General features: G+C 41.2%; 1 protein-coding gene across 3 annotated transcripts in view; it reads left to right on the plus strand.

Moving 5' to 3' along the window:
- Positions 1–293: 293 nt before the first annotated feature.
- CLRN1 (clarin 1) overlaps positions 294–24936 on the plus strand; it is a gene marked incomplete at both ends in the record, with an annotated part of 39280 nt that continues 14637 nt past the window's right edge. For all 3 annotated transcript variants that reach the window (XM_081086704.1, XM_081086705.1, XM_081086706.1), the window contains one exon: positions 294–546. In XM_081086704.1, coding sequence (XP_080942830.1) covers positions 294–546 — 253 coding nt within the window. The remainder of the gene's footprint in view (positions 547–24936) is intronic.

Below are 24936 nucleotides of genomic sequence, written 5' to 3' on the forward strand. Positions count from 1 at the left end.
CAAGGCAGTTTGAAAGAGTTTTATTTTACAGATTCTTAGTCCAAAGATTTCAAATTAGAGAGAAGTAGAAGCAAAAAAGGAGAAAAGACAAGTAAGTGTGCTGAAGAAGCCTTCTATGGCCTTCTGCTGACATTTCACCTGGCTGCAGCCCCTGGCGACAAAGCTCCTCTTCAGCTGCGTTCCGTCTGTTCAGCTTCTATAATCAATGCAGTCAAAGGGACAGTCGAGTCGCTTCTCATCACTCACAAAGGTCTTATTTTTGAACTTCACCCTCACAAAGTCCTCTTCTCATTATGCCAAACCAACAGAAGAAAGTCATTTTTTGCATGGCGGGGGTATTAAGCTTCGTGTGCGCCCTTGGAGTTGTGACAGCCCTGGGGACACCGCTGTGGATCAAAGCCACCTTCCTCTGCAAAACAGGGGCTCTGCTGGTTAACGCCTCGGGGCAGGAGCTGGACAAGTTCATGGGGGAGATGCAGTACGGGCTCTTTCATGGAGAGGGCGTGAGGCAGTGTGGACTAGGAGCGCGGCCCTTTCGGTTCTCATGTAAGTAGCAACTGCATTTTGTTTTTTAATATCTTAGGCACGCTCCTCCAAGGATTGCAGGAAATCATTTTTAAGAGCCTTGCCCTGTCTATTGCAGGACTTTTTATACAGGTATGAACCACTTGAAATACCTAAGACACTTCTGAGTAATCTCTTCTCCCTAGTTTTTATTTTGTGTTAATTTTATTGATTATTTCATCCCTGCTATTTTTATCATGACAACATATAGTTAACGAATGGCTATAGTGTTAAACTTTTTGCAAAGAAAAAATTTTTATTGAATATTAATATTTACATAAGAAATTATGGGGTCTCGTTAAAAAGGGAGGGGCTTAGAAATGATTTTCATTTTGTTCTTTAAAAAAGGGTCAGCCAGTGCTGTGGCTCCTTAATCAAGCCTCGCTGCTTTCTACCCCACTCAGGACTCTGTTTCCTGTCCACTTCCCTTTATCCTTGCAAGGTCCTCTCCTGCTCATGAATACTTTTTAAAACCAATTTGGAATCACTTGGCTATAAAAATTTAAAGCAATCAGCTGTACTAACTAGGAGAGAAATAGTTGCCTATTTAGTATAGAAAGTTTTCACGTGATTGACTTTCAAATCAAGTAGAGAATGTGAGACAGATCTCCTCTCACAATTTTTGTGAAATGGAAGTGTTATCCTCAATATTTATAACCTGTTTATCTTAAGAAGAGAACTTCTTAAAAATTACCATGTGAATAGGCAACTCATTAAATGAAAATTAATAAGAAATCATTTGTTATATCTTTCACAACACACATGTAGAAATTATTATTTCAAAAGAGCTGGTTTGGAACAATCCTATGAAGACACAACCAGTAAATTAGTGCATAAATCACTCCTCAGGAAAGGAGGTTGCCAATGAGGCATTGAGAGTGAATTATTATTTTGTCTGGGTATTTTTTTCACCAGCATAGTTAGAGGCTAGACTAATTGAATTTATTATTAACATGTGTAGTGTCTAATGAAACTTCAGAGCTGATCTATTCATATCTCTGCAACACTCCTTACATCTTCTCAGCAGTCATTGGCCACCAACCTTCCTCTCACATAGCGAGTTCATAAGTGATAGGAATTTTCATAGGGTGCCAGCGATTCCCCAAGGATTAGTCTTCAGCTTTTCAAGACATTACTATACACTAGATTTTATGAAGTGGATACTAACTCTTTTTACTGAATGGCTTCAGCTTATTAAGGTAATGGAGCTGTTAGAGTTGCTTAGCTTTCTTTGAGGGGGCGGGGGGATGGCAGAGAACAAAGCAGAATGCCACATGATTTGCAACGTATTACAAAACAAATTAAAAAAAGGAGTGAGGTGATTAACCATGAGTTGCTGGCAGCTTAAAGCAGGAGTAAAGCTTCTCACAGACGACTTTAGACAAAAAGCAGGGAGCATACAATGAGGTTCCTGGAGTCTGCATTTTCTACAGAGAAATGTTTCAAAAACAATGTTTCCTGAATGCTTATTAGATACTAAGCACTATGCACATTTTGTCCCATTTAACCCTCACTCAGCCACATTTCTCTGTGATTCAATGGCAGGCTGTTATGGCTGTATTCTGTGCTTGTCTTGTCTCAGATGAAGTTGGTCCAATCAGGCATCCCTCCCTTTGCTTTCTGTGAGGACTCAGAGCTGGTGGGCTTAAACAATACCCTCCCCTAGCTCACAGAGTTGTATTAATCCCTTATTTTCCCCCAGCCTAGTGAAGAAAATTTTATATTTGCTTGTTTGTTCTGTGGTGACAACCCTTTCCATATACTATCCCAGACTCGTTAACACCCCATTAATTTCTGAGGCCCAGTGAAGTGTACTTACAGTATAACTTTTTCTGTCTAAGCAGAAAAGTATCCTTTTCAATGGAACATGAGAGAAAGTTGGGAAAACTGTAGAATAAATAGATCCAATAGACTCCCTAAAAGGCATAATGCTCATTTAAATAAACACCCTCTCTGAGTGTTAAAAACTTCCTAATCAATGTGCCTCAGGACACACCCAGTTTACACTCTCAGTGCAATAGAGCTTCTTGGTCAAAATGCCAGCACCCTGTCTAGGGTGTTCCATAACATTCCCTTGAAGGGAAAGAGCTCTCTGATATTCTTCCTGATAGGAAAATATAGCCTTGATCACATAAAAGAATCAGAGCCCAACCCTGTCTTCTCAATAATAGCTTTCTTAGAGCAAAATCCAGGGCTGCCAAAAAGCTCAGAGTGGATGATTCTTTTGTTCCTTCGAATTCAATTTAAATATAGAGTATACCTCATTTCCCAGAACTTTCCTCTTTCTCCTTTTCCTTTTAGAAAGTTATTAAGCAAACATCTGGATTTTCAGAAACTTTCCAGTGTAGCCAGAGTGGAAAAGGTACTCATCAAAGTATCAGTAACTTTATGGCCAGTTTTCTTCGTGGTCATGTTATCACCAGTTGATATGCATGTATATTTCAGTTTTGTTGGATTGCTGAATGCTGCCTTGTTTACCAAACTTTTCATTTAGATCAGCATTGGCCAACAGAAATGTAATGCAAGCTGTAAATACAAGCCACATATGTAATTTCAAATGTTCTAGTAGCCATAGTAGAAAAAACAGTAAAAGGAAACAAGTGAAATAAATTTTAACGACATATTTTCTGTAACCCAAGATGTCCAGAATACTATCAATTTAACTGTTAAAAAAGTAGTGAACTATTTTACTTTTGTTTGGTGCTAAGTCTTGGAAGTGTGGTGTGTGCACGTTGCACACACAAACATCTCAACTCAGACCAGCCATAATTCAAGTGTTCACTAGCCATTTTGATGTGGCTAATAGCTGTCATGCTGGAGAGTGCAAATCTAGATGGAGATTTGCTCTCAATAAATTGGGCATTGAAGGTGTCCATATTTTAAATGAATTTTTGCTTGTTTCTCTACAAGATTATGTGTGTTATTTTTATGTGCAATGTATGTGTAACTTTTAAAACCCAGATATATGATATAACATGAGGATGAAGACTAGGCCAGAAAAATAGTTAGGCAATGTTGTCGTTTTTGTTCTTATTAAATGGTCCTATTGACTACTCTTATCTCTTTTAATTATAACAAGAATATTCCCTGCTAGCATGCACAGCTATGTTGGGAAAACTTCTGCCTCATTTACTCTGGCCAGTTCTCATCCATTTATGGGTGAGTGGCTCATTTTCTAGAGGTCACCAGCACTCGTGCCTAACATGCAATTTCATTCATTATAATGAAGAACTGTTTTCCTTTCAAGGCAACACAAGTGGTGGGCTTAATTTTTCCTGATATGTCACCTGTAAATTTTTAATGATGATTTTAAACTCTAAATATGCCATCAAGACAAAAACTGCCAGTTTTGTGTTCAGTGTGTGTGGGTAGGTTTCTGCTTTGATGATTTGAAACACTGCAGAGCATTATCAAAATATGATACCCAAGAATCACATGGTATCAATCATTCCTAGATACGCCAATCTGTTCATTGCCAAGAAAGTTCAATGAGCTGGTAAAACATATGGAATCTTTTTTTGGGGGGGGGGGGGGGAGAGGGATGTGAAAAATAAAATTTAACCAATCATGTATCACAGCTTGCTACTTCAGTCATACAAAGCATTTTAATTTAATGATTGAAATTTTGTAGAAAGCTTAACAGAGGCTTAGATTTTCATATTTTAAGCAGAGTTTCCTTACCAAATAAGCATATGTTCCAGACTGCAGAGGGAATGTTGAGACTACTTCTATGAACAAGCAGGTGGCTTCTCAAACATATTTGGGGCAGAAGAGTTGGGATTCTGGATCTCTGCCACTCTGTTGCCATGGTCTCCTGCTAACCCGCCTGCACCCTCCCCATGACCTTGCCAAACCACACAGAGCTGCAAAGGTCTTTGATGTACCTTCTTCTAATAATAGTACCTGTCTCTCCTCCCTTCCTTAGTGTGTGGCCTGGTGGAAGCAGGCTTGTGGGGGTGGAACGGAAGCCTATGGAGTTCACCTGGTAAGACTACCTGGTGGGATGAATGGGGAAAGGAAGCGGCTTGCATCATTTCACCTAGCCTACATGGGTCCTCCTGCCTTTTAGCTCCAGGCCCTAATGTTTAGTCTCACTCACCCATCAAAACAGGCCAGCAGTCCACAGGCATGGCTCAGTGGTTGAGGGTTGACCTAGGAACCAAGAGGTCACAGTTCAATTCCTTATCGGGGGGCGCATGCCCAGGTTGCAGACTCAATCCCCAGTGTGGGGCATGCAGGAGGCAGCCAATTGATTCTCCCTCATCACTGATGTTTCCATCTCTCTTTCCCTCTCCCTTCCTCTCTGAAATCAATAAAAATATTTTTAAAAAAACACACAAAAAACAGTCCAGCAAATGGAGATTTTTGTTTTCCTTCCATTGGAAAAAAAAAAGTGATTAGTAGAATAGAAGAGAGTATTGTTTAAGAAGCACTAGTGTAAAGTTCAAACTCTCAATGATCTGTATAATGTGGGACTGGCACCCTAGGAAAGGTCCTTCCAGCTTTAAAACTTTATGACCCTTCTAGTCTCTACCTCACAAAGCCTTCATTGGCAGACTTTAGCCCATCATTGGAAGTGGTGGTTTTGTGCCGCCTTTGCCCTTTGGTCCTCAAAGCTAATAGTTCTTAAAGTATTCTGAAATACCTACCACTTGTCAGGACCTAAATGAATTTCATTACCAGTGAATGTTTCTTTCCCCCTTCTTCCCCCCATAATAACCTTTAACTGTTTGTGTAAAAAATTTCAGGTTAAAAAAGGAGAAAATGGATGAGAAGCTTTGGAAAACTAGGGAGATACACTAATTAGTTCCAGAGAGCAGTAGCAGCCACAAACACTCAATTTAGATGGTACTATTGAGAAAGCAAAAAAGGAAGATTAAAAAATAGTGAGAGGCTGATCTTTTACTACCTCCTTTTTTTTCTTCTTCCATTTTTTTTCTAGAAATTCCTCTTCCATCCTCACTGAAAAATCCTCTTTCCTGAATCTGACATGTTAAGCTGAAAATGGCAAGAAGTTAGGAATGACCATCCTATATCATAAAAGAGAAACATGTAAATTGACCATCCCTCTGCTATGCTCACCAGCCAATCAGGAGTGAGTACACAAATTAACCTGACAAAGATGGTGGGTTAATTTGCATATGCAGGTGTAATGCGCCCCAGGAGGCGAGGCCAGCCATGCCTGCAGGCTCCCAGGACCTTTGCTGGCAGAGAGCAGAGCAGGAGAGTGGGAGGTTTGGAGGACTTGGCAGAGCAGGAGGCCGGTGGACATAGAGCAGAGCGAGAGAGAGAGGGCAGCTTGAAAAGTGTGGCTCCCTCTGTCACCCCAGCTTCCTCATCACAGCTGTGGAAACTGACAGCAGGGAGGAGGAAGTTCCACCCCCACAGAATCAGCTAGAATCACCCTTTGGTCAGACAGCTCACAGCGGCCTGACAGCCAGGACTCTCATTCACCTGCATCTCAGACCGTGACAGTAGAGAGTTGAAACTATGTCTAAAGGACAACTGTTGATACAACATAGCTCCGCAGCCAAAAGATGCTGGCATTATCAACAGAAAATGTCTGAAGAGCAACGTGTGTTTGATCTTGAAAGAAGGCGGCACCTGTGACAGAATGCGGCGCCTTATCAGCAAAAATGGAGTACATGAGGATGCAATTCTCAAACATAGTTGTGGTGGAATGACTGTTAGTTGTGAATTTTGCTTATCACTAAATTTCTCTGATGAAAAACCACCCAATGGGAAATTTACTCGATGTTGTAGCAAAGGGAAAGCCTGTCCAAATGATATACATTTTCCAGATTACCTGGCATATTTACAAAGATTAACGAAAAACGAAGATTCTGACAGTAAAAGTTTCTTGGCAAATATTCGTTCCATAAATAGTTCTTTTGCTTTTGCTTCCATGGGTGCAAGTATTGCATCGCCATCAGGATATGGGCCATACTGTTTTAGAATACACGGACAAGTTTATCACCGTACTGGAACTTTACATCCTTTGGATGGTGTTTCTTGGAAGTTTGCTCTACTCTATATTTTGGATACAGCCGAAGCTACAAGTAAAAGATTAGCAATGCCAGAAAATGAGGGCTGCTCAGAAAGACTCATGATCAACATCAACAACCTCATGCATGAAATAAATGAATTAACAAAATCATAAAAGATGCTACATGAGGTAAAAAAAGGAAGCCAAATCTGAAGCAGTAGCAAAAGGTATTGCTCCCACAGAAGTAACAATGGCAATTAAATACGATCGTAACAGTGACCCAGGTAGCCTGTGTAACCGAGGTTGCTGTCATATTCAGAAACGAAGATGGAGAACCTCCTTTTGAAAGGGACTTGCTCATTCATTGTAAACCAGATCCCAATAATCCAAATGCCACTAAAATGAAACAAAGCAATATCCTGTTTCCTACATTAGATGCAATGACATATCCTATTCTTTTTCCACATGGTGAAAAAGGCTGGGGAACAGATATTGCATTAAGACTCAGAGACAACAGTGTAATTGACAATAATACTAGACAAAATGTAAGGACACGAGTCACACAAATGCAGTATTATGGATTTCATCTCTCTGTGCAGGACACGTTCAATCCTATTTTAAATGCAGGAAAATTAACTCAACAGTTTATCATGGATTCATATTAAAAAAAATGGAGGCCAACTGGATAAATTTCACCAAAGCAAACCAATCTAAGTTGAGAGTTGAAAAATATAGTGGTTTGATGGATTATCTCAAATCTAGATCTGAAAATGACAATGTGCTAATTGGTAAAATGATAATACTTCCATAATCTTTTGAGGGTAGTCCCAGAAATATGCAGCAGCTATATCAGGATGCTATGGCAATTGTAACGAAGTATGTCAAGCCTGATTTATTCATAACCATGACATGCAACCCCAAATGGGCAGATATTGCAAACAATTTACAATGCTGGCAAAAAGTTGAAAACAGACATGACTTGGTAGCCAGAGTTTTTAATATTAAGCTGAATGCTCTTTTCAATGATATCTGTAAATTTCATTTATTTGGCAAAGTAATAGCTAAAATTCATGTCATTGAATTTCAGAACCATGGACTGTCTCACGCTCACATATTATTGATATTAGATAGTGAGTCCAAAGTACGTTCCTCTAATTAATTCCCTTTCAATGTGCATGAATTTCATGCACTGGGCCACTGGTCTATAATAATAAAAGCATAACATGCTAATTAAACCTGATGTGCTTCTGGACGATGCTGGGGCTGCGAGGGAAGCCTGAGTCCCGGGTGCCAGAAGGAAGCTGGTGCTGACAGCTGGGGGAAGGAAGGCCTACTCTTGCACAAATTTCGTGCATCAGGCCTCTAGTTGTGTATAATACTTCAAGAGTATTCTTTCTTCAAAGGAGGAATTAGAGCAGCAATTATCCTTGAATTGGTGAGGAATATGGAGAAAGTGCTTTTGAGGAAAGAAACTTCTGGTTCTCCTTGTATAGTCCAAGAAGAGAACATTTGTTTCTCCCTCCTCCCTAACAACTACCTCCAATATCCTTACCAGAAAACAATTTGACAGAATCAGCCTTGAGAATTGCATGTGTGCATATATGTGCACACACTGGTTTTCCTTTTAAATTATCCTCTACTTCAAAACACCAGAAAGCAGAGGAAAAGATGGCAGTAGTATGTCCTTGTGTATCAATAATCACTCTAAATGTAAATGGTTGAAGTCACCAATCAAAGGGCACAGAGTGGCTGAATGGTTCCATTACCCTTCACCCTGACAGCCAGTAAAGTTGTGGCCTGTGCTCACCTGAGAGAGGAAGTAGAGGCTGAGTGAGTTGCCTCTGGAACTGCATGGCAGGTCCTAAGTCGGACCTCTGGAACTTGGCCCTGGTGTGTGAGCCTTGCCTGTTGGAGAATGACTCCAAAATTCTCTTCACAATTTGCTGCTCTGCTTTCTCCTCTAATTTCTGAGGGTGACTCCTCTTCACTAAGGACTTTCAGACAACCCCCCAAAAAGAATACTTATTTCAGCTGCCCATTTATTTGGTACTTCAGAGGTGCCAAGCCTCTTGCATACATTATTTCTAGCCAGAGTTGTGATACTATGGAGGTGTTGTGATACTATTCCTCTTAAACAAATGCAGACACTGGAAACTCAGATCACAAAAATTTCCCAGTCACAGAGCTAGTAGGAGCAGACCTGGGACTGAAATTCAGATGCACAGGATAGACTGTGCTAGTCTTCTGACACATGGGTCTCCTTACAATGCACAAAATGGACACAGAGATGAAGAAAATGTAAGAATAGCCTTCGATTTCACCATCCATTTAAAAGATGATGCTGTGACTTCACAAGCACGAGTTCTCAAATAGCCATGTGATGGCCCTTGGCCTTCAGACCCGGGTTCATTCATTGCCTCTTCTATTCATATTTCCATGGCCCTGATGTCTAAGCCCCATCTTTGACCTTTTTTTGGAAGGTAAAATAGCCAAACCAAGCCTGCTTAATAATCTATGTTGAGCAGGTCACACACTTATTTCTAATCTTTAGGTTTTGTAAGCATATTACCATGATGTTGACTGTTAATGTTGATGGCAGAGGTATCTGACTGCCTATGTGGTGAGCTGACTTAGAATCACTATCAACCCAAATCTTCATGGTACGATCTTCAAATTATTTCTTTGACTACAACAATTATTTCATCATAGCAATCCCAAATGGTACAGGCTTTCCTGGGGTTATAGGAGCAGTTTCAAAATACAGGCAGGGACAAAAAGAAAAGCAGACACATCGCATTGTATTCACTTTCAAAATTTCCAAAAACATTCATTAAGAGCTAGTGGAGAATTAGAGCATAAATTAAAATCTCATTTAAAAAACACACACCAAAAACTTTTTTACTGTCACATATATCAGGAATATAAAGTTGAAGGCACTTTTTTAAAAACAAAGCTAATTTATATTAAACAATGACAAACTTGCCTTTCATCTAGTCATGCAGCTGAACACCCAGACTGGTTGTGGTATGACACACTTTTATTGCTGGTGTGATAGACCTAACAGTGAACTGTGTCTGCAGACTAATTCATGCAGGATTCAGGTTTGGCTCGTTCCCAGCAAGTTATAACTATGGCAAAGCCATTCTTGGGAGTTATTTCCCCGACATAATCATACCCTGTGGATTAGGAGCAGTTAAAGGGGTTCTGTTATCAGAGGTACCTATGTGCCAAAGCAGCTGCCGTCCCTAAGCCACCATGGGTGATTAAGACTCACTGATGGGGCTGCCTCCAAAGAGGCTTGAGTCAGGTACATGCCTTTCAGCTGAGAGGAATTCAGGGGAGGCACTGAGAAAATTGTATGTGAAATGCCAGCAGGTCTCCCCCTTTTAAGTGCTGGGGTCCTGGGTTTCATTCTCCCTGACCATGCAGCCACCAGAAGCCTGCTCTGTACCTGGGCATGAGGTTAAGGTGATAGTAAAGGAGATGAATGCATTGAGCAGGTGACAAAGAATGGCTTTCACTGGATTTTCATAATGACTGGCTGCAGGTCGGCTGAGGGGAAAGTCACATCAAGAACGTTTCTGTAAGAAGAAAGAAATCTTCCTACTTATTCCCTTTCAAGAAAATGAATAGCAGAGCACTAAGGAGCCAAATGTGGCTTCTTTTTTTTACACACCTTTTATGTGAAGAAGGGCAAGTTGAGAAGGAAAACGGCCTCAAAAGCTACATTATGGCTTTAATCTAGGAAGAACCTTCTGCTCCATTGCCGACATCCTTATCAGAGACTGCCTTCATTCTGAGATGGCGCTACCTGCATTTTACATCTGGCCAGATGGTGCAAAGGGTTCATGAGACCTAACCGTTATATCAGTGGTCCACATCCCTGGCTGCACTTTACAATCACCCACTGAGGTCAGGTAGTAGCTAGATGAACCCTAAGACCAGGCTTGGTGTATGTGTGTGTGCGTGTGCATATGTATGTGAGTGAGTGTGTGTGTGTGTGTGTGTGTGTGTGTGTGTGTTTACAGTGGGGGGACTTGAGCCTTGAGCATGATTCTATGCTGAGGGGATAGAGCGCTAAAGGAAAAGGCTGAAGATAGATAGGAAAGTTAGGTAACATGTCTAGAAAGCGCCCTGTGAAGGTGGAAAAGGGTGGGTCTTAAAGTACAGGTAGAAGGCCACACCTTGGACAAGAGTAAAAAAATTCACTAAGAATAGAGGGAAGGTTGGACATGGACCAAAGAGAAGGTGTGGGTGGATGGCAATGGGAACTGAAAAGCTGAGGGAATTCCCCTGATAGCCTGTGCTTGTTCTGTGAAATGAAAGACTTCAGTTCACTAACGATTTTTAAGCCTTGCGTAAGCCAGGCATATAAGACTAAGGGAAATAGAGATGGGGATGGGATATGTACTTAAGAGTGGGGGAAGTTTGGAATATTTGACAAGGGACAGAAAATGAAGACTGGAAAAGGCTTTTCAGAATTGGGGGACCACAGATCAGAGGCTTGAGGAGTCACCCTCTGACCAGGAGAGTGGCGGTGCAGAGGCAGGGGGCCCAGCTCAAAGAATACAGTACCCAGTAAAGGACTGTGAAGGGTAAACTACAGGGAGCATCCTGGGAACCGGGTTTTCACGCCACGTCATTAGCTTATGACTTAGTTCAGTTTCATAGTAGCACACTGGAGTGATGAGAGCATGGCAGCCTTTCTCTGCATGCTGAGCGACCTACGCAATGTAAATTGCTTTTTCCCACTCCCGCCTGTGACTTGGCACCCTTGCTATTAGGAGAGTGAAGCTAATGATTAGTTTCTTCTAGCTTCTGTTTCTGACGAGATATCTTATCAGAAATCTCTGCTGTCCAGATTTCACAGAGGACGAACTGAGCTATGAACCAAGGTTGAAACAATGGAGTTTAATATGTATTAATAAAATATAATTAATGTTCTTTAAGTTAATATTTACATATAATTTTAGAAAGCACTCTGACCCAAGTAATTCCTTTCCTGAGAATTCATTTACAAAGGTTATCCCCATTCATCATCCACCCCTATAATAAAAAATAAAAAGGTATGTGCTTGAAGGTGTTCATGGAAGCATTAGCTATAATTCTGAAACTGTAGAAGACAACAGTTTGTCTAATACTAGTTTCATGGAAGGTCATATAGTTACTTAATGATAGTTTTGAAGACAATATTTAAAATGTGGAAAATGCTTATATTCTTAGTAAAAAGAACAGAATGTGACCCCAAAACTGCATTTTGATTATAGTAATATAGGATATAAATATTAAGATGGACAAAGATTTGAAAGGAACAAAAATAAAGGAAAATCTTACTTTTATGTTGGTAGGATTGTGGGTGAAATTTCTGTCTTAATATCCATTTCATTGTTGTTCTGTTGTGCATTAAAAAGGAAAATTTCTCTGTAAACAGTTTGAGCTTTGGACAAACTAATTGAAACAAGGTGAGGAGCAAATCCCTTCTGGCCCTGCTAACAAAAGAGCGTGGTCACGTTCAGGTTTGAGATGAATTCTTTTCCCAAACCCCAAACTTTAAACCTATTATTAAACAGCAGTCAGTTTCCATAGAACATGTTGACAATCACCCAAGTACGTTGGATTAAAGTTTTTATTTAAATAAAGAGATTTAGAATTTTATTCCAGTTGCCAATGAGGTCTTTCAACTGCTAAAAACAAAAGAAAACAAACGAACAGAAAACCCTTCTGGATTCTATCACCTCCTCTGGCAACTATTTCATTTTACCTCCAAGGCCCCAGATTCGTTCTGAAAGCTTGTTCAATCCAGCTGTTATCAGCAGCCCCCAGAAACAGCTTACATGAGGGCCATCAGTGACTGCCTGACTCAGTGGACAAATTCTGTTTCTTAACCAGAACTTCCCATCACACTTAACACTGCCAATCCCCTCTACTTCTGCTCTGGCCCATGTCGCTAACTGGACTATTGGCTCCTCTTCTTCCTTCCCTCCTCTCCAGTGTGACACTAATTTCCTTCAGTCTGAACCAGTGGCTCCCATCAAGAAACCGAGACCTGCTAACCACCTCAGACTCCATTCCTGTGTCCTACTCCAAGCAAAATGACCCATCCCCCATATGAGTGTCCAACAGCTACTCCATGCTTCTTAAAAAAATTATCACCCAAGGATATTTTTTTCATTGCTTTTTTATTTTATTTTATTTTTCTAGAGAGAATAAAAGGGAGGGAAGGAGTGGGTAGAGAGGGAGAGAAACATCAATGTGAGAGAGACATATAGACCAGTTGCCTCCCACACACACCCCAATCAGGCAAGGGATCGAACCTGCAACCCAGGTACGTGCCCTTGACTGGGATTTGAACCGCTGATCCTTTGGTGCACTGGCCAATGCTCTAATCGCTGAGCCACACCAGCCAGGGTTGTTATGCATTTTTAACAGCAGCAAGTATCCCCTACAGGGGTGAAAATTGGTTCTTGTACGAAAAAACACACCTGACTCTTTAAAAATTGTATATGTATTTAAAACAGATATAAACACAATACAGAAACCAATATACAATATATCTGTGGTGTTAAAAATGTGATGGGGGAGAGTAATTAGGAGAAGTGTCTAAAAGACTCCTGGGGTGGAGAGCAACAATAAAAACAATGCTGAGAAATACTGATCTCACTGTGCCAGGCATCCCTAGGTATGAGGAGTACAGCAGTGAAAAAAATAGACCAACACAATTGCCTCATACCAGGGGGGAACAAAAATAAACAAATAAATAAAAATATAGCATTTGTCAGTGGTAATATTTGCTGTGTAGAAAAATAAAAGTGAGGAAAGGGGTTTGGGAGTGGGGAGGTAACTGGACATGGAGGGAGGGGGAGTTGCAACTTTACATAAGATAGTTAAAGAAGGTTTCCCTGAGGACGTGACATTTAAATAAAGACATGGAGGTGACAGCAAGCCAGGAGGATATCTGGAGAAATATTCAGGCACAGGAAGTTCAGAGGCCCTAAGGTGGGAGTATTCCTGGCATGTCTTAAGTGCAGTCAGGACAACAGTGGTTGGAGCACACTGAGCAAGGAAACCAGTAGCAGAGGAAGTTAGAGTCTGTAAGGATTCCAGGCATGTATCCTTTCTCGGCCATTGTAATGATTTCATTTATCCTCTGGGTGAGATTAGAGTCCATTGGAGGGGATTGATATAAACCAAGACTTTTGTTGTTGTTAATCCTCACCCAAGGGTATTTTTTTTCATTGCTTTTTATTATTTTTTAATCCTCACCTGAGGTTATTTTTCCATTGATTTTTAGGGAGAGTGGAAGAGAGAGAGAAAGACACAGAGAAATATTGATGTGAGAGAAATACATCGATTGGTTGCCTCCTGCACCAGGGCCCAGGCAGGAGAAGAGCCTGCAACTGAATGAGGTGCATGCCCTTGACCTGGAATCAAACTCGGGGTCCTTTTGTCCACAGGCCGATGCTCTATCCCCTGAGCCAACCAGGCTAGGGCTCCATTGCTTTTTATTTATTTTATTATTATTTTTTAAACATATTTTTATTTATTTCAGAGAGGAAGGGAGTGAGAAAGGTAGAAACATCAATGAAGATAGAGAATCATTGATTGGCTGCCTCCTGCATGCCCCCTACTGGGGTTCGGCTGCAACCATGACTGGGAATCGAACCATGACCTCCTGGTTCATAGGTCAATGCTCAACCACTGAACCACACTGGCTGGACTTTGCTCTTGTTTTCTCTGTTTCCTCCACTGGGACTCACTCATAGGTCTGAATCCAATGTCAGGCCTTTAGACCCTGAAGTGTCTCTGATTTGGGGAGGGGCAGCTGAGAAACAGTGTTGGTTGTGGACTCTGAATACTGAGTGCCAGGCAGCACAACCAGTGCTCACAGATGAAACGGCGTGAACACTCCATTGCTTTTTAGAGAGAATGGAAGGGAGGAGGGAGAGAAAGAGAGAGAAATATCAATGTGAGGCATCGTCCGGTTGCCTCCCGCATGCGCCTCGACCAGGGCCAGGGATCAAACCTGCAAACCAGGTACATGGCCTTGCCTGAGATTGAACCTGTGACCCCTCGGTGCATGCTCTAAGCACTGAGAACACTGGCCAGAACTAAACCAATACACTTTTAAAAAAATCCCTCTGGCTGCTGGGTTGACAGCAGGTTGTAGGTAGGAGGGGTGAAATCAGGGAGATCAGTTGGGGACCTCTTGCAGTCACCCAAGTGAGACATGATGGTGGCTCAGACCAGGATGGAACAGTGAGATGGTGAGAAGTGACCAAACTCTGAATGCAGCGCCAAAAGGTTTCTGGGATGGGCTGTACATGAAATGTGAGAGTAAGAGAAGAATCAAGGATAATGCCAGGAAGAATGGAACTGTCAGCAACTGAGGTACAGAAACCTAAAGGAAGAATATGGGTTCAGTTTGGGACACACTGAAGTGCCCGTTCAACATGCCCGTCAAGATGTTCCATAAGAATTGGACGGCATGCAGATGTGGGATTCAGGGGAAAGTCTGGACTGGAAATAATTCATTTGAGAGTGCTTCTAGGAAAACCTATCATACCGGATAAAGCACCAAGTGAGCGAGTGAAGACGCAGAAGAGAAAACGTATGACAACTGAGTCAGCCCCTAAATGACTCAGATGAAGACGAACCAACAAATAGATCGAGACAGCAGCTGGTGAGGTGGCAACAAAACTGGGAGAGTGTAGTGTCTGGAACCAGGGGAAGAAAACTTTTCCTGGAGGAAGGAGTGAGCCGCTGTGTCAAACGTAGACAAGGCAAGATGAGGATGAAGAACGGACCTTTGGACTGGGCAGCTGGAAGCTCACTATTGCCTGGGAAATGTCAGATCAGTGCGGTGGGTTCCAGAGCTAGAGGAGGACTTAAGTGAGGTGTGTTTTTAAGATGAGAAAATAACGTGCTGATGGCATGGATCCAGTAGAGGGGAAAACTGATGGTGCGGAGGAGAGGAGGAGGTGAGATCATGACCAGTAGTGGAATGGGCCATATTGAACCTTGGCTGGGCACTTACTATGTGCCAGGTACTTCCTACACTAATGTCATTGAATCCTCACAAATCTGAGAGAAAGGTGGAATTAGTCTTTTATTCAGATAAGGTTTCAAATCAAGGTTTAGGGAATTCTTGAAGTTAGAAGAGAAGTATAATATGAACCTCCTCAGATTTCAAATACTTGGTACTTCCTCAGTTTGTCCTCTGGGGCCCTCTCACTTTACAGAGAGGAAAATAGACCCATCAACCTGCTGAAGGTCCCACAGTAGACTAGAACCCTGGGGCGTTTGGCTCTTGGCCTCGTGGTCATTTCTTTTCCTCACCTTCTGTCCTTACCATTTGCTTCTTCCAGAATGTCACATATATAGCATCATACAATAAGCAGCCTTTTGAGTTTCTTTCACCTCAAAACGCAGTGCTGAGCCCTCCATGTTGATGTGTCACCAATAGTCTGGTCCTTTTTATTACTGAGCGGTATTTTACCATATGGATGGGCCCCAGCTCAGGCTGTTTCCAGGTTTTGGTAAGTATGAATTAAGCCACTTTAAACATCTGCATTCAGCGTTTTGTGTTCGCATGTGTTCTTAATTCCTTTAGGAAATACCTAGAAATGGTATTGTGGGTCTTGTTAAGTCTATGTTCAGCTTTCTAAGTACTATAACAATTAAAAAAAATACTCAAATGGATCATAGACTTAAATGTAAACCTAAAATTAAAAAACTTCTAGAAAAATACATAGGAGAAAATATCTGTGGCATTGCATTAGGCAAAGACTGCTTATATTTGACATGTAAAACATGATACATAAAAGAAAAAATTGATAAACTAGAATTCATAAAAATAAGAACTGCTCTTCAAAAGATACTGATAAGAGAAAGAACAGACAAGCCAAGACTTGGAGAAAATATTGTGAGTTCCTTATCTGATAAGGGGCCAAAAATGCATAAAGGATGCTCAAAACTCAATTATAATAGTAATACAGCCCAATAAAAATGCACAAAAGACATGAACAGACATTTCATCAAAGAAAGGTATATAGAAGGCAAAGAAACTCACAAAAAATGATGATCAACAACATTAGCCATTTGGCAAATGCAAATAAACTACAATGTGACAGACTACACATCTATTAAATGACTACAATTTTTGAAAACCTGCCGAGTGCCAGCAAGAATGAGGAAGAACTGGGGACTCATCCATTGTTGGTGGGAAGGTGAAGTGGTTCAGCCACTTTAGAAAAACACTAGGCAGTTTCTTTTTTATTTTTTCAAAGGATGACTTTACTAGATAGGTGGTTTTTAAAAAATTCTCACCCAAGAATATTTTTCCATTGACTTTTAGAGAGAGTGGAAGAGAGAGGGAAAGACAGAGTAACATCAATGTGAGAGAAATGCATCAATTGGTTGCCAGGGGAGGAGCCTGCAACCGAGGTATGTGCCCTTGACAGGATGGAACCTCGGACCCTTTGGTCTGCAGGCCAACACTCTATCCACTTAGCCAAACTAACCAGCCAGGGCAGCAGTTTCTTATAATGTCACAGGAGTTGGGGGCGGGGGGCGAGGGGGTGGGGGAGAGAAGATGAGTTGACTACAAAGGGGAAAAGGGAAGTATTTGGAAAAGTGGGATTGTTCTATATCTTCTTTGTGGTGGTGGTTACACAGCTGTATGAGTTTGTCAAAATTCACAGAACTATACACCAGAAAGGGAGGATTTTTAATGTGTTAATGTTACTTTAATCTTAAAAATGGGAAAAAATAAAAGCAAAGACATCAATGATACTGTGTGACTTCAGGCAAGCTACTCAACTTCTCAGTGTCTTAGTTTTTAAAAGTCTATAAATTGAAGATAAAATAGTAACTTCCTTATAATGTTGTAAGAATGTAATATGTTGACTTATGTAAGGGAGAGGGATATTACATTGTAATATACATATTACCTGGAACATAAAAAGTGCTAAATAATTATTGCCTGTTATTTTTATTCTTCTTATTGCTACTTGTGTATTACTCTTTGAAAAAAGAAGGGCAATTAGGGGCTTGGGGTGGCTTAAGGAACATTGACTCATGGACAAAATGCAGGAAGCCATTGGTAAGAGAATGAAAGATTGATTCTGAACATGCAGCCCAATCCTGTACTAATAATGTGACATCAGCCACCCATTTTAAGAAATAACTCCATTGCACTTGTCACAGTTAATCAAGTAATTTCTGGAGAATTTCTAGAGGCCAGAAGTGACTTGCTGGATTAACGACAGCCCCTCCACAGATCAAAATGCTCAAATCATTTTTCTGTATTGTAATCCTAAACCTAAAAGAATGAGAAGGCCAAAAAAGTCTACCTTCTAGATACACAATCTTTAATGCCATCAATGTGACACCTCCCAATATTTATTCAAATGGTTTGCTCTCAGCTTCAACCAAGGAAAAGACACATTAGGGTTGGCTGGAAAATGGAGGTCTGTTACCAGAGTTCTAGATGCCCCCACAGACTCGGGGAATTTTCATCAGAACAGGACACCTGATAAAATGATAAGTATAACATGCAGGGAGGACTTGAACCTGCTGGGGGACTTTCTCACCACCGTGGGGATTTTAAGAGACTTCATAAGAATTAAAATGCTGCACATAATTTATTTTAGCTTCTGGCTTTTCTTTCCAGGAGTCAAATCAGTGCAACTTCTTTCGGTGTTTATTTCAAAGTGGTTACAACCCTCGATTTTCAGAGAGGCTTCACCCAGCTATCTTATCGGAGATGAAGAGGCTACCACCTCTTTTACAGGCGGGGAGGTAGAAGAAAGCAGGTGTTCAACAGCTGGAAGCTCCAGAGGGCAGGCAGTTGTAGCACGAGATGAGCTGGCTCCTCTACACCCCCAGGACATGAGGCAGAGTGGACGCTGTGGTCACTGACAGCAGGAGTTCAGCACTGTGAGCTGGAACACCCACACTACACTACTGCATCCTTCCCAACAGAGCTCTCTCTCTTCCTTTCTCTCTCTCTTCTCTCCATTTATCCATATCATTTTTTTAAAAAAATATTTTTATTGACTTTTTACAGAGAGGAAGGGAGAGGGATAGAGAGTTAGAAACATCGATGAGAGAGAAACATCGATCAGCTGCCTCCTACAAACCCCCTACTGGGGATCGAGCCTGCAACGACAGTACATTCCCTCAACTGAAATCGAACCCGGGACCTTTCAGTCCACAGCCTGACGCTCTATCCACTGAGCCAAACCGGTCAAGGCTATCCATATCATTTTTAATTGATAAGGACTTTTAAAAACACAACAATGATACCATTAACATAAGCAACACAATCAATAATAGTTATGTAATATGACTTAATACTAGAGGCCTGGTGTATGAAAATTCATGCACTGGAGGGAGGATCCCTCAGCCCGATGAAGCCTGGTGGTTAAGAGTGAGGACATGAATTCAAATCTCTATTCTGACACTTACCAAGAATATTGTTCTTTGAAGAAGTTTGATTTTACTAAGTAAACATCTTGGGCATGTTAATCACCTCTGAGCCTCAGTTTTTTCCTATGGGAAGTGGGACTAACAATAGCACATATTTTATGGGGTTGTTGAGAGAATTAAACAGATAAGCAACGTACTTAAATAATTATTCATTATTATATACATTCCTGTTTGGCTTATCCTTAAATGATATACATTTCTCTTCATTTGTTTGTTTCATTTTTTCATCTAACATCACATTTGGTGATAATTCCATAGCTGTTCTTATAGATTTGCTTCATTGTTTGTAATCATTAACTTATATTCCATTGTATGGATGCCATATTGATAGACATATAAGTTATTTCTAATACTTTGTTTTTATCAAAAAAAGCACTACAATGAATATGTTTGCAATATTTTATTGGATTAGTGTGCAAAAATATCCATAAGATAAACTCCTGGAAATAAAAATTAGTCAGCTCGGGAATATGTGCATTTTAATTCTCCTTCTCAACCTTTCTTTCCTCTGACTATAGCTTCTCCATAGGTGATAACCTTTCCATGGCTTCAAATACCAGGACCAGGGCCAAGGTGAGGCCACTGAGGCAGCTAGGACATAAAATTTAGGGAGACCTTCACTCTCAGGCTCTGCAAGTGCAAGGTTGGCTCTGGAGAGAGACTGTCTCCTTGAGTTTTATACCCCAGTTCCACCTGTTACATACCCCTGCCTTTTCCCTGTACCCCTAGACTCATCAGTCCTACTTGACATCTCTACTTGGGGGTCTTAAACACGACTCAAACTTAAAACATCTAAAACAGAACTCTTGCATCATTTCTCACTCCCATGCACAAACCTGATCCTCCTTCTTCCATCTCAGTTAATAGCATCACCATTTATTCAGTTGCTTGGGCCAAAAATTCAGGAGTTACCCTTAAGTCCACTCTTTCAACAAGTCCTGTCTTCTATCTCCGAAATATATTCCAAATCTGACAACCTCTTACCACTTCTGCTTCTACTCCCTCAGGCCAGGTCCTGTCTATGGCCACTGTACTAGTATATGGCCACCCCCAGACCTCCCCCCTCCACTTATACTCACTACTCAGCAGCTAGAATGATATTTGGAAAATGGAAGGTTTTTACCAGAGTTCTAGATGGTCACCATAGACTCAGGGATTTCATCAGAACAGGACACCTGATAAAATGTGAGTATAACATGCAGAGAGGGCTTGAACCTGCTTGGGGACTTTCTCACCACCGTGGGAATTATTTTTGCATTATTTTAAATTTTATTGGGTTGACTTTAGTCTACATCAGTGATGGCGAACCTATGACACGCGTGTCAGAGGTGACACACGAACTCATTTTTTTGGTTGATTTTTCTTTGTTAAATGGCATTTAAATATATAAAATAAATATCAAAAATATAAGTCTTTCTTTTACTATGGTTGCAAATATCAAAAAATTTCTATATGTGACATGGCACCAGAGTTAAGTTAGGGTTTTTCAAAATGCTGACACGCCAAGCTCAAAAGGTTCGCCATCACTGGTCTACATGAACATATAGGTTACATGTATGGATTACTAATTTACAAAATCTGTATAAAGGACCATGTGCCCACCACCCAAAGTCAAATCTTCTCCTGTCACCTCATATTAGGACCCCTTTCTTCCCCCACCCCCGTCGCTCTGGCAACCACCACATTGCTATTTGTGTACATAAGCTTCAGTTTTATATTCCACACTAGAGGCCCAGTGCATGAAATTCGTGATGGGGGTGGGGGGTCCCTCAGACTGGCCTCTGCCCTCTCACAGTCCAGGACCCCTCAGGGGATGTCTGCCTGCTGGCTTAGGCCCAATCCCTCCTGGGGGTTGGGCCTAAACCGGCACCCAGACATCCCTCTCACAGTCCGGGGCTCTCACAGTCCAGGACCCCTTGCTCCTTACCACTGCGCTCGCCAGCCATGAGCCTGGCTTCTGGCTGAGGTGGGGCTTGAGGGGTAGGAGGCAGGGGGCAGAGTGCCACTCAACTAGAAGCCAGACTTGCTGCTCCTTTGTTCTGGCTCCACCCCAGCCCACTGGTGGGGGAGGGGCGATCAGGGGCCAGGCTGGCTGGGGGAGGGGCCATGGGAGGTTGAGGCACCATGGTCACACCCCATCCCACTTCTGCAGAGGTGCCGGGACCATGCTGTCCCCTCTCCCACACCTCTGCAGAAGGGGCAGCGCCGGGACCACCATGGCTGGCCTGGCAGCACAGGCTCGCTGGCCACGCCCCCCACCCACTGGTCATTCTGGAAGGTCGTTCTGCCGTCCAGTCTAATTAGTATATTAGCTCTTTATTATATAGTATATAAGTTAAATCATATAGTTCTTAGGTTTCTCTGTTTGACTTATTTCACTTCGCATAATGTTCTCAAGGTTGTTGTAAATGACGCTATTTCATAGTTTCCATTTTGTAGTACTCCATTGAGTATATATACCACGGCTTCTTTATCCAGTCCTCTATCGTAGGGCACTTTGGCTGTTTCCAACTCTTGGCCGCCGTGAATAATGCTGCAATGAACATAGGGGTGCGTATGTCTTTGCGTATAAATGCTTTCGGGTTTTTTGGGTATATACCCAGGAGTGGGATTATTGGGTCGTATGGTAGCTCTATTTTTAAATTTTTGAGGAATCACCAGACTGCTTTCCACAGTGGTTGTACCAGTCTACATTCCCACCATCAGTGAATGAGGGTTCCCTTTTCTCCACAACCTCTCCAACACATGCTGTTGCTTGTCTTGTTGATAACGGCCACTCTAATTGGTGTAAGGTGGTATCTCATTGTAGTTTTAATTTGCATTTCCCTGATGGCCAGTGAGGTTAAACATCTTTTCATTATCTATTGGCTTTTTGTATGTCTTCTTGGGAGAAGTGTATTTTGAGGTCCTTTTTTTGATTGGATTGTTTATTTGTTTGGTGTTGAGTTTTATGAGTTCTTTATATATTTTGGAAATTAAATCTTTGTTGGAGCTACTGTTTGCAAATACCATCTCCCATCTGGTTGGCTGCCTGTTTGTTTTATTGTCCATTTCTTTTGCTGTGCAGAAGCTTTTTAGTTTGTTATAGTCCCATTCATTTATTTTTGCCTTTACCTCCCTTGCCTTTGGGGTCAAGTCCATAAAATGTTCTCTACCACCCAGGTTCATAAGTTTGGTACCTATATTTTTTTCTATGTGACCTATAGCTTTGGGTCTTATGTATAAGTCTTTGATCCATTTTGAATTAATTTTTTTACATGGGGACAAACTGCAATCCAGTTTTATTCATTTGCATGTGGTTTTCCAGTTTTCCTAGCACCATTTACTGAAGAGAATATCTTTACTCCAATGTGCATTTCTGGTTCCTTTGTCAAAAGTTGTCTGTCCAAATATGTGTGGTTTTATAGCTGGGCTCTCTATTCTGTTCCATTGATCTGTGTGTCTGTTTCTCTGCCAATACCATGCTGTTTTGATTATCATAGCTCTGTAGTATATTTTGAAGTCAGGTAGCGTGATACCTCCAGCCTTGTTCTTTTTTTTTTTTTTTCAGGATTGCTTTGGCTATTCTGGGTCTTTTGAGATTCCATACAAATCTGATGATTTCTTGTTCTATTTCTTTAAAAAATTACATTGGGATTTTGATGGGGATTGCATTAAATCTGTGTATTGCTTTGGGTAAAATGGCCATTTTAACTATGTTGATTCTTGCAATCCATGAACATGGGATATTTTTCCATTTCATTGTGTCTTTTTCAATCTCTTTTAATAATGTTTTGTAATTTTCAGTATATAGGTTTTTCACATTCTTTGTTAAGTTTATTCCTAGGTATTTTATTATTTTGGTTGCAATTGCAAAAGGAATTGTTTTCTTCATTCCTTTTTCTGAAGTTTTGTTGTTGGTATACAGGAAGGAAATGGATTCTTGCACACTGATTTTGTATCCTGCAACTTGACTGTATTTGTTTATTGCTTGCAGTAGTTTTTTGGTAGAGTCTTTAGGGTTTTCTATATACAGCATCATGTCATCCACAAAAAGTGACACTTTGACTTATTCCTTCCCTATTTGGATGCCTTTTATTTCTTTCTCTTGCATTATTGCTCTGGCTAGTACTTCCAGTACTATGTTGAATAAGAGTGGTGAGAGAGTACATCCTTGTCTTGTGCCTGATCTTAGGGGAAAAGCTTTCAGTTTTTCACCATTGAGTATGATATTGGCTGAGGGTTTGTCATATACTAGAGGCCTCGGCCCTCACCCCTGTAGCTCCTTCTGAAGGACATCTAGAAGGACGTCTGGTCTAATTAGCATATTACACTTTTATTATTATAGATGACCTTTATTAAGTTGAGGTACTTTCCTCCTATTCCTATGTTATTGAGACTTTAATCATAAATGGATGTTGTATCTTAGCAAATGCTTTTCCTGCATCTATTGACAAGATCATATAATTTTTATCCTTTCTTTTGTTAATGTGGTGTATTGCGTTGATTGATTTGGGAATGTTGAATCACCCTTGTGCCCCTGAAATGAATCCCACTTGATCATGATATATTATTTTTTGGATGTACTGTTGTATTTGATTAGCTAGTATTTTGGTTAGGATTTTTGCATGTGTATTCATCAGGAATATTGGCCTGCAGGTTTTTTGGGGTTTTTTTTGTGTGTTATCTTTGCCAGGTTTTCTGCCTGGAATTTTAAGAGACTTCATAAGAATTAAAATGCTGCACATAATTTATTTTAGCTTCTGGCTTTTCTTTCCAGGAGCCAAATCAGTGCAACTTCTTTCTGTTTTTGTTTCAAGGTGGTTACAACCCTTGGTTTTCAGAGAGGCTTCGCCCAGCTATCTTATTGGAGATTAAGAGGCTACCACCTCTTTTACAGGCAGGGAGGTAGGAGAAAGCAGGTGTTTGGTAACTGCTAGCATAAACCAAGTCAACAGTGGATTACTCCTGGGTATTTGGCCCAAGCAACTGAATAAATGGCGATGCTATTAACTGAGATGGAAGTAGAAGGATCAGATTTGTGCATGGGAGTGAGAAATGATGCAAGAGTCCTGTTTTAGATGTTTTAAGTTTGAGTCGTGTTTAAGACCCCCAAGTGGAGATGTCAAATAGGATTGATGAGTCTGGGGGTACAGGCAGAAGGCAATTATACCATTGAGGAGATTGTGTCACTCTCCTACTTAAAACCCTCCAGTGGCTTCCAAATGAATTTAGAATTAAAAGCAGACTCCTTCCCATGATCAATAGATCAGGACCTAGCAGGGGCAGCAATCTGAGCTCAGCAAAGCAATCTCACTTCCATCTCCCCATCATTCACCAGGCTCACTGTCACCCCTGTGTTCCTTTTCCCTGGAATGCTCTTTCCCAGATCTCTGCACAGCCACTTCTTTTTAACACTCAGGTGTCAGCCCAGGTATTACTTTCCTGACCACCCCCATCACTCACTCAATCACTGCCAATATCATTACCCTGTTATATTTCCCCATAACATTATCACCAATGGAAAGTGTCTTATTGTTACCACTGCAAAATAACCCCCTGGCACTACTTGGAAAAAATGTGTATCATTCTATCATTTAAGGTCAGGGCTTAAAACAAGTTTATTAGTTTAGCTGGACAGTTCCTGATTCTCTCCTACTGTTGCAGTTAAATAGCAGCTGGGGTTGACATCATCTGGAGACTTTGCTGGGGTAGATGTCCAACACTCTTTCCTCCTATGCCTGGTGCTCCTCCAGGGGCCTCTCTCTCTAGCAAAGTAGCCTGGACCTCCTGAGTGGCGGGCAGCGCAAGCCTCCAAAAGGAAAGCTGTGGGAACTGCTGGTCCTCTCATAGGCTAGGTGTGCAACTGGCAGAGGTCCCCTGCTGTCAGATTCAGGTGCTCAGTCACAAGCCAGCCC

The sequence above is a fragment of the Myotis nattereri genome (genome assembly GCF_964212035.1).
Source record: "Myotis nattereri genome assembly, chromosome: 3".
Classification (NCBI taxonomy): domain Eukaryota; kingdom Metazoa; phylum Chordata; class Mammalia; order Chiroptera; family Vespertilionidae; genus Myotis; species Myotis nattereri.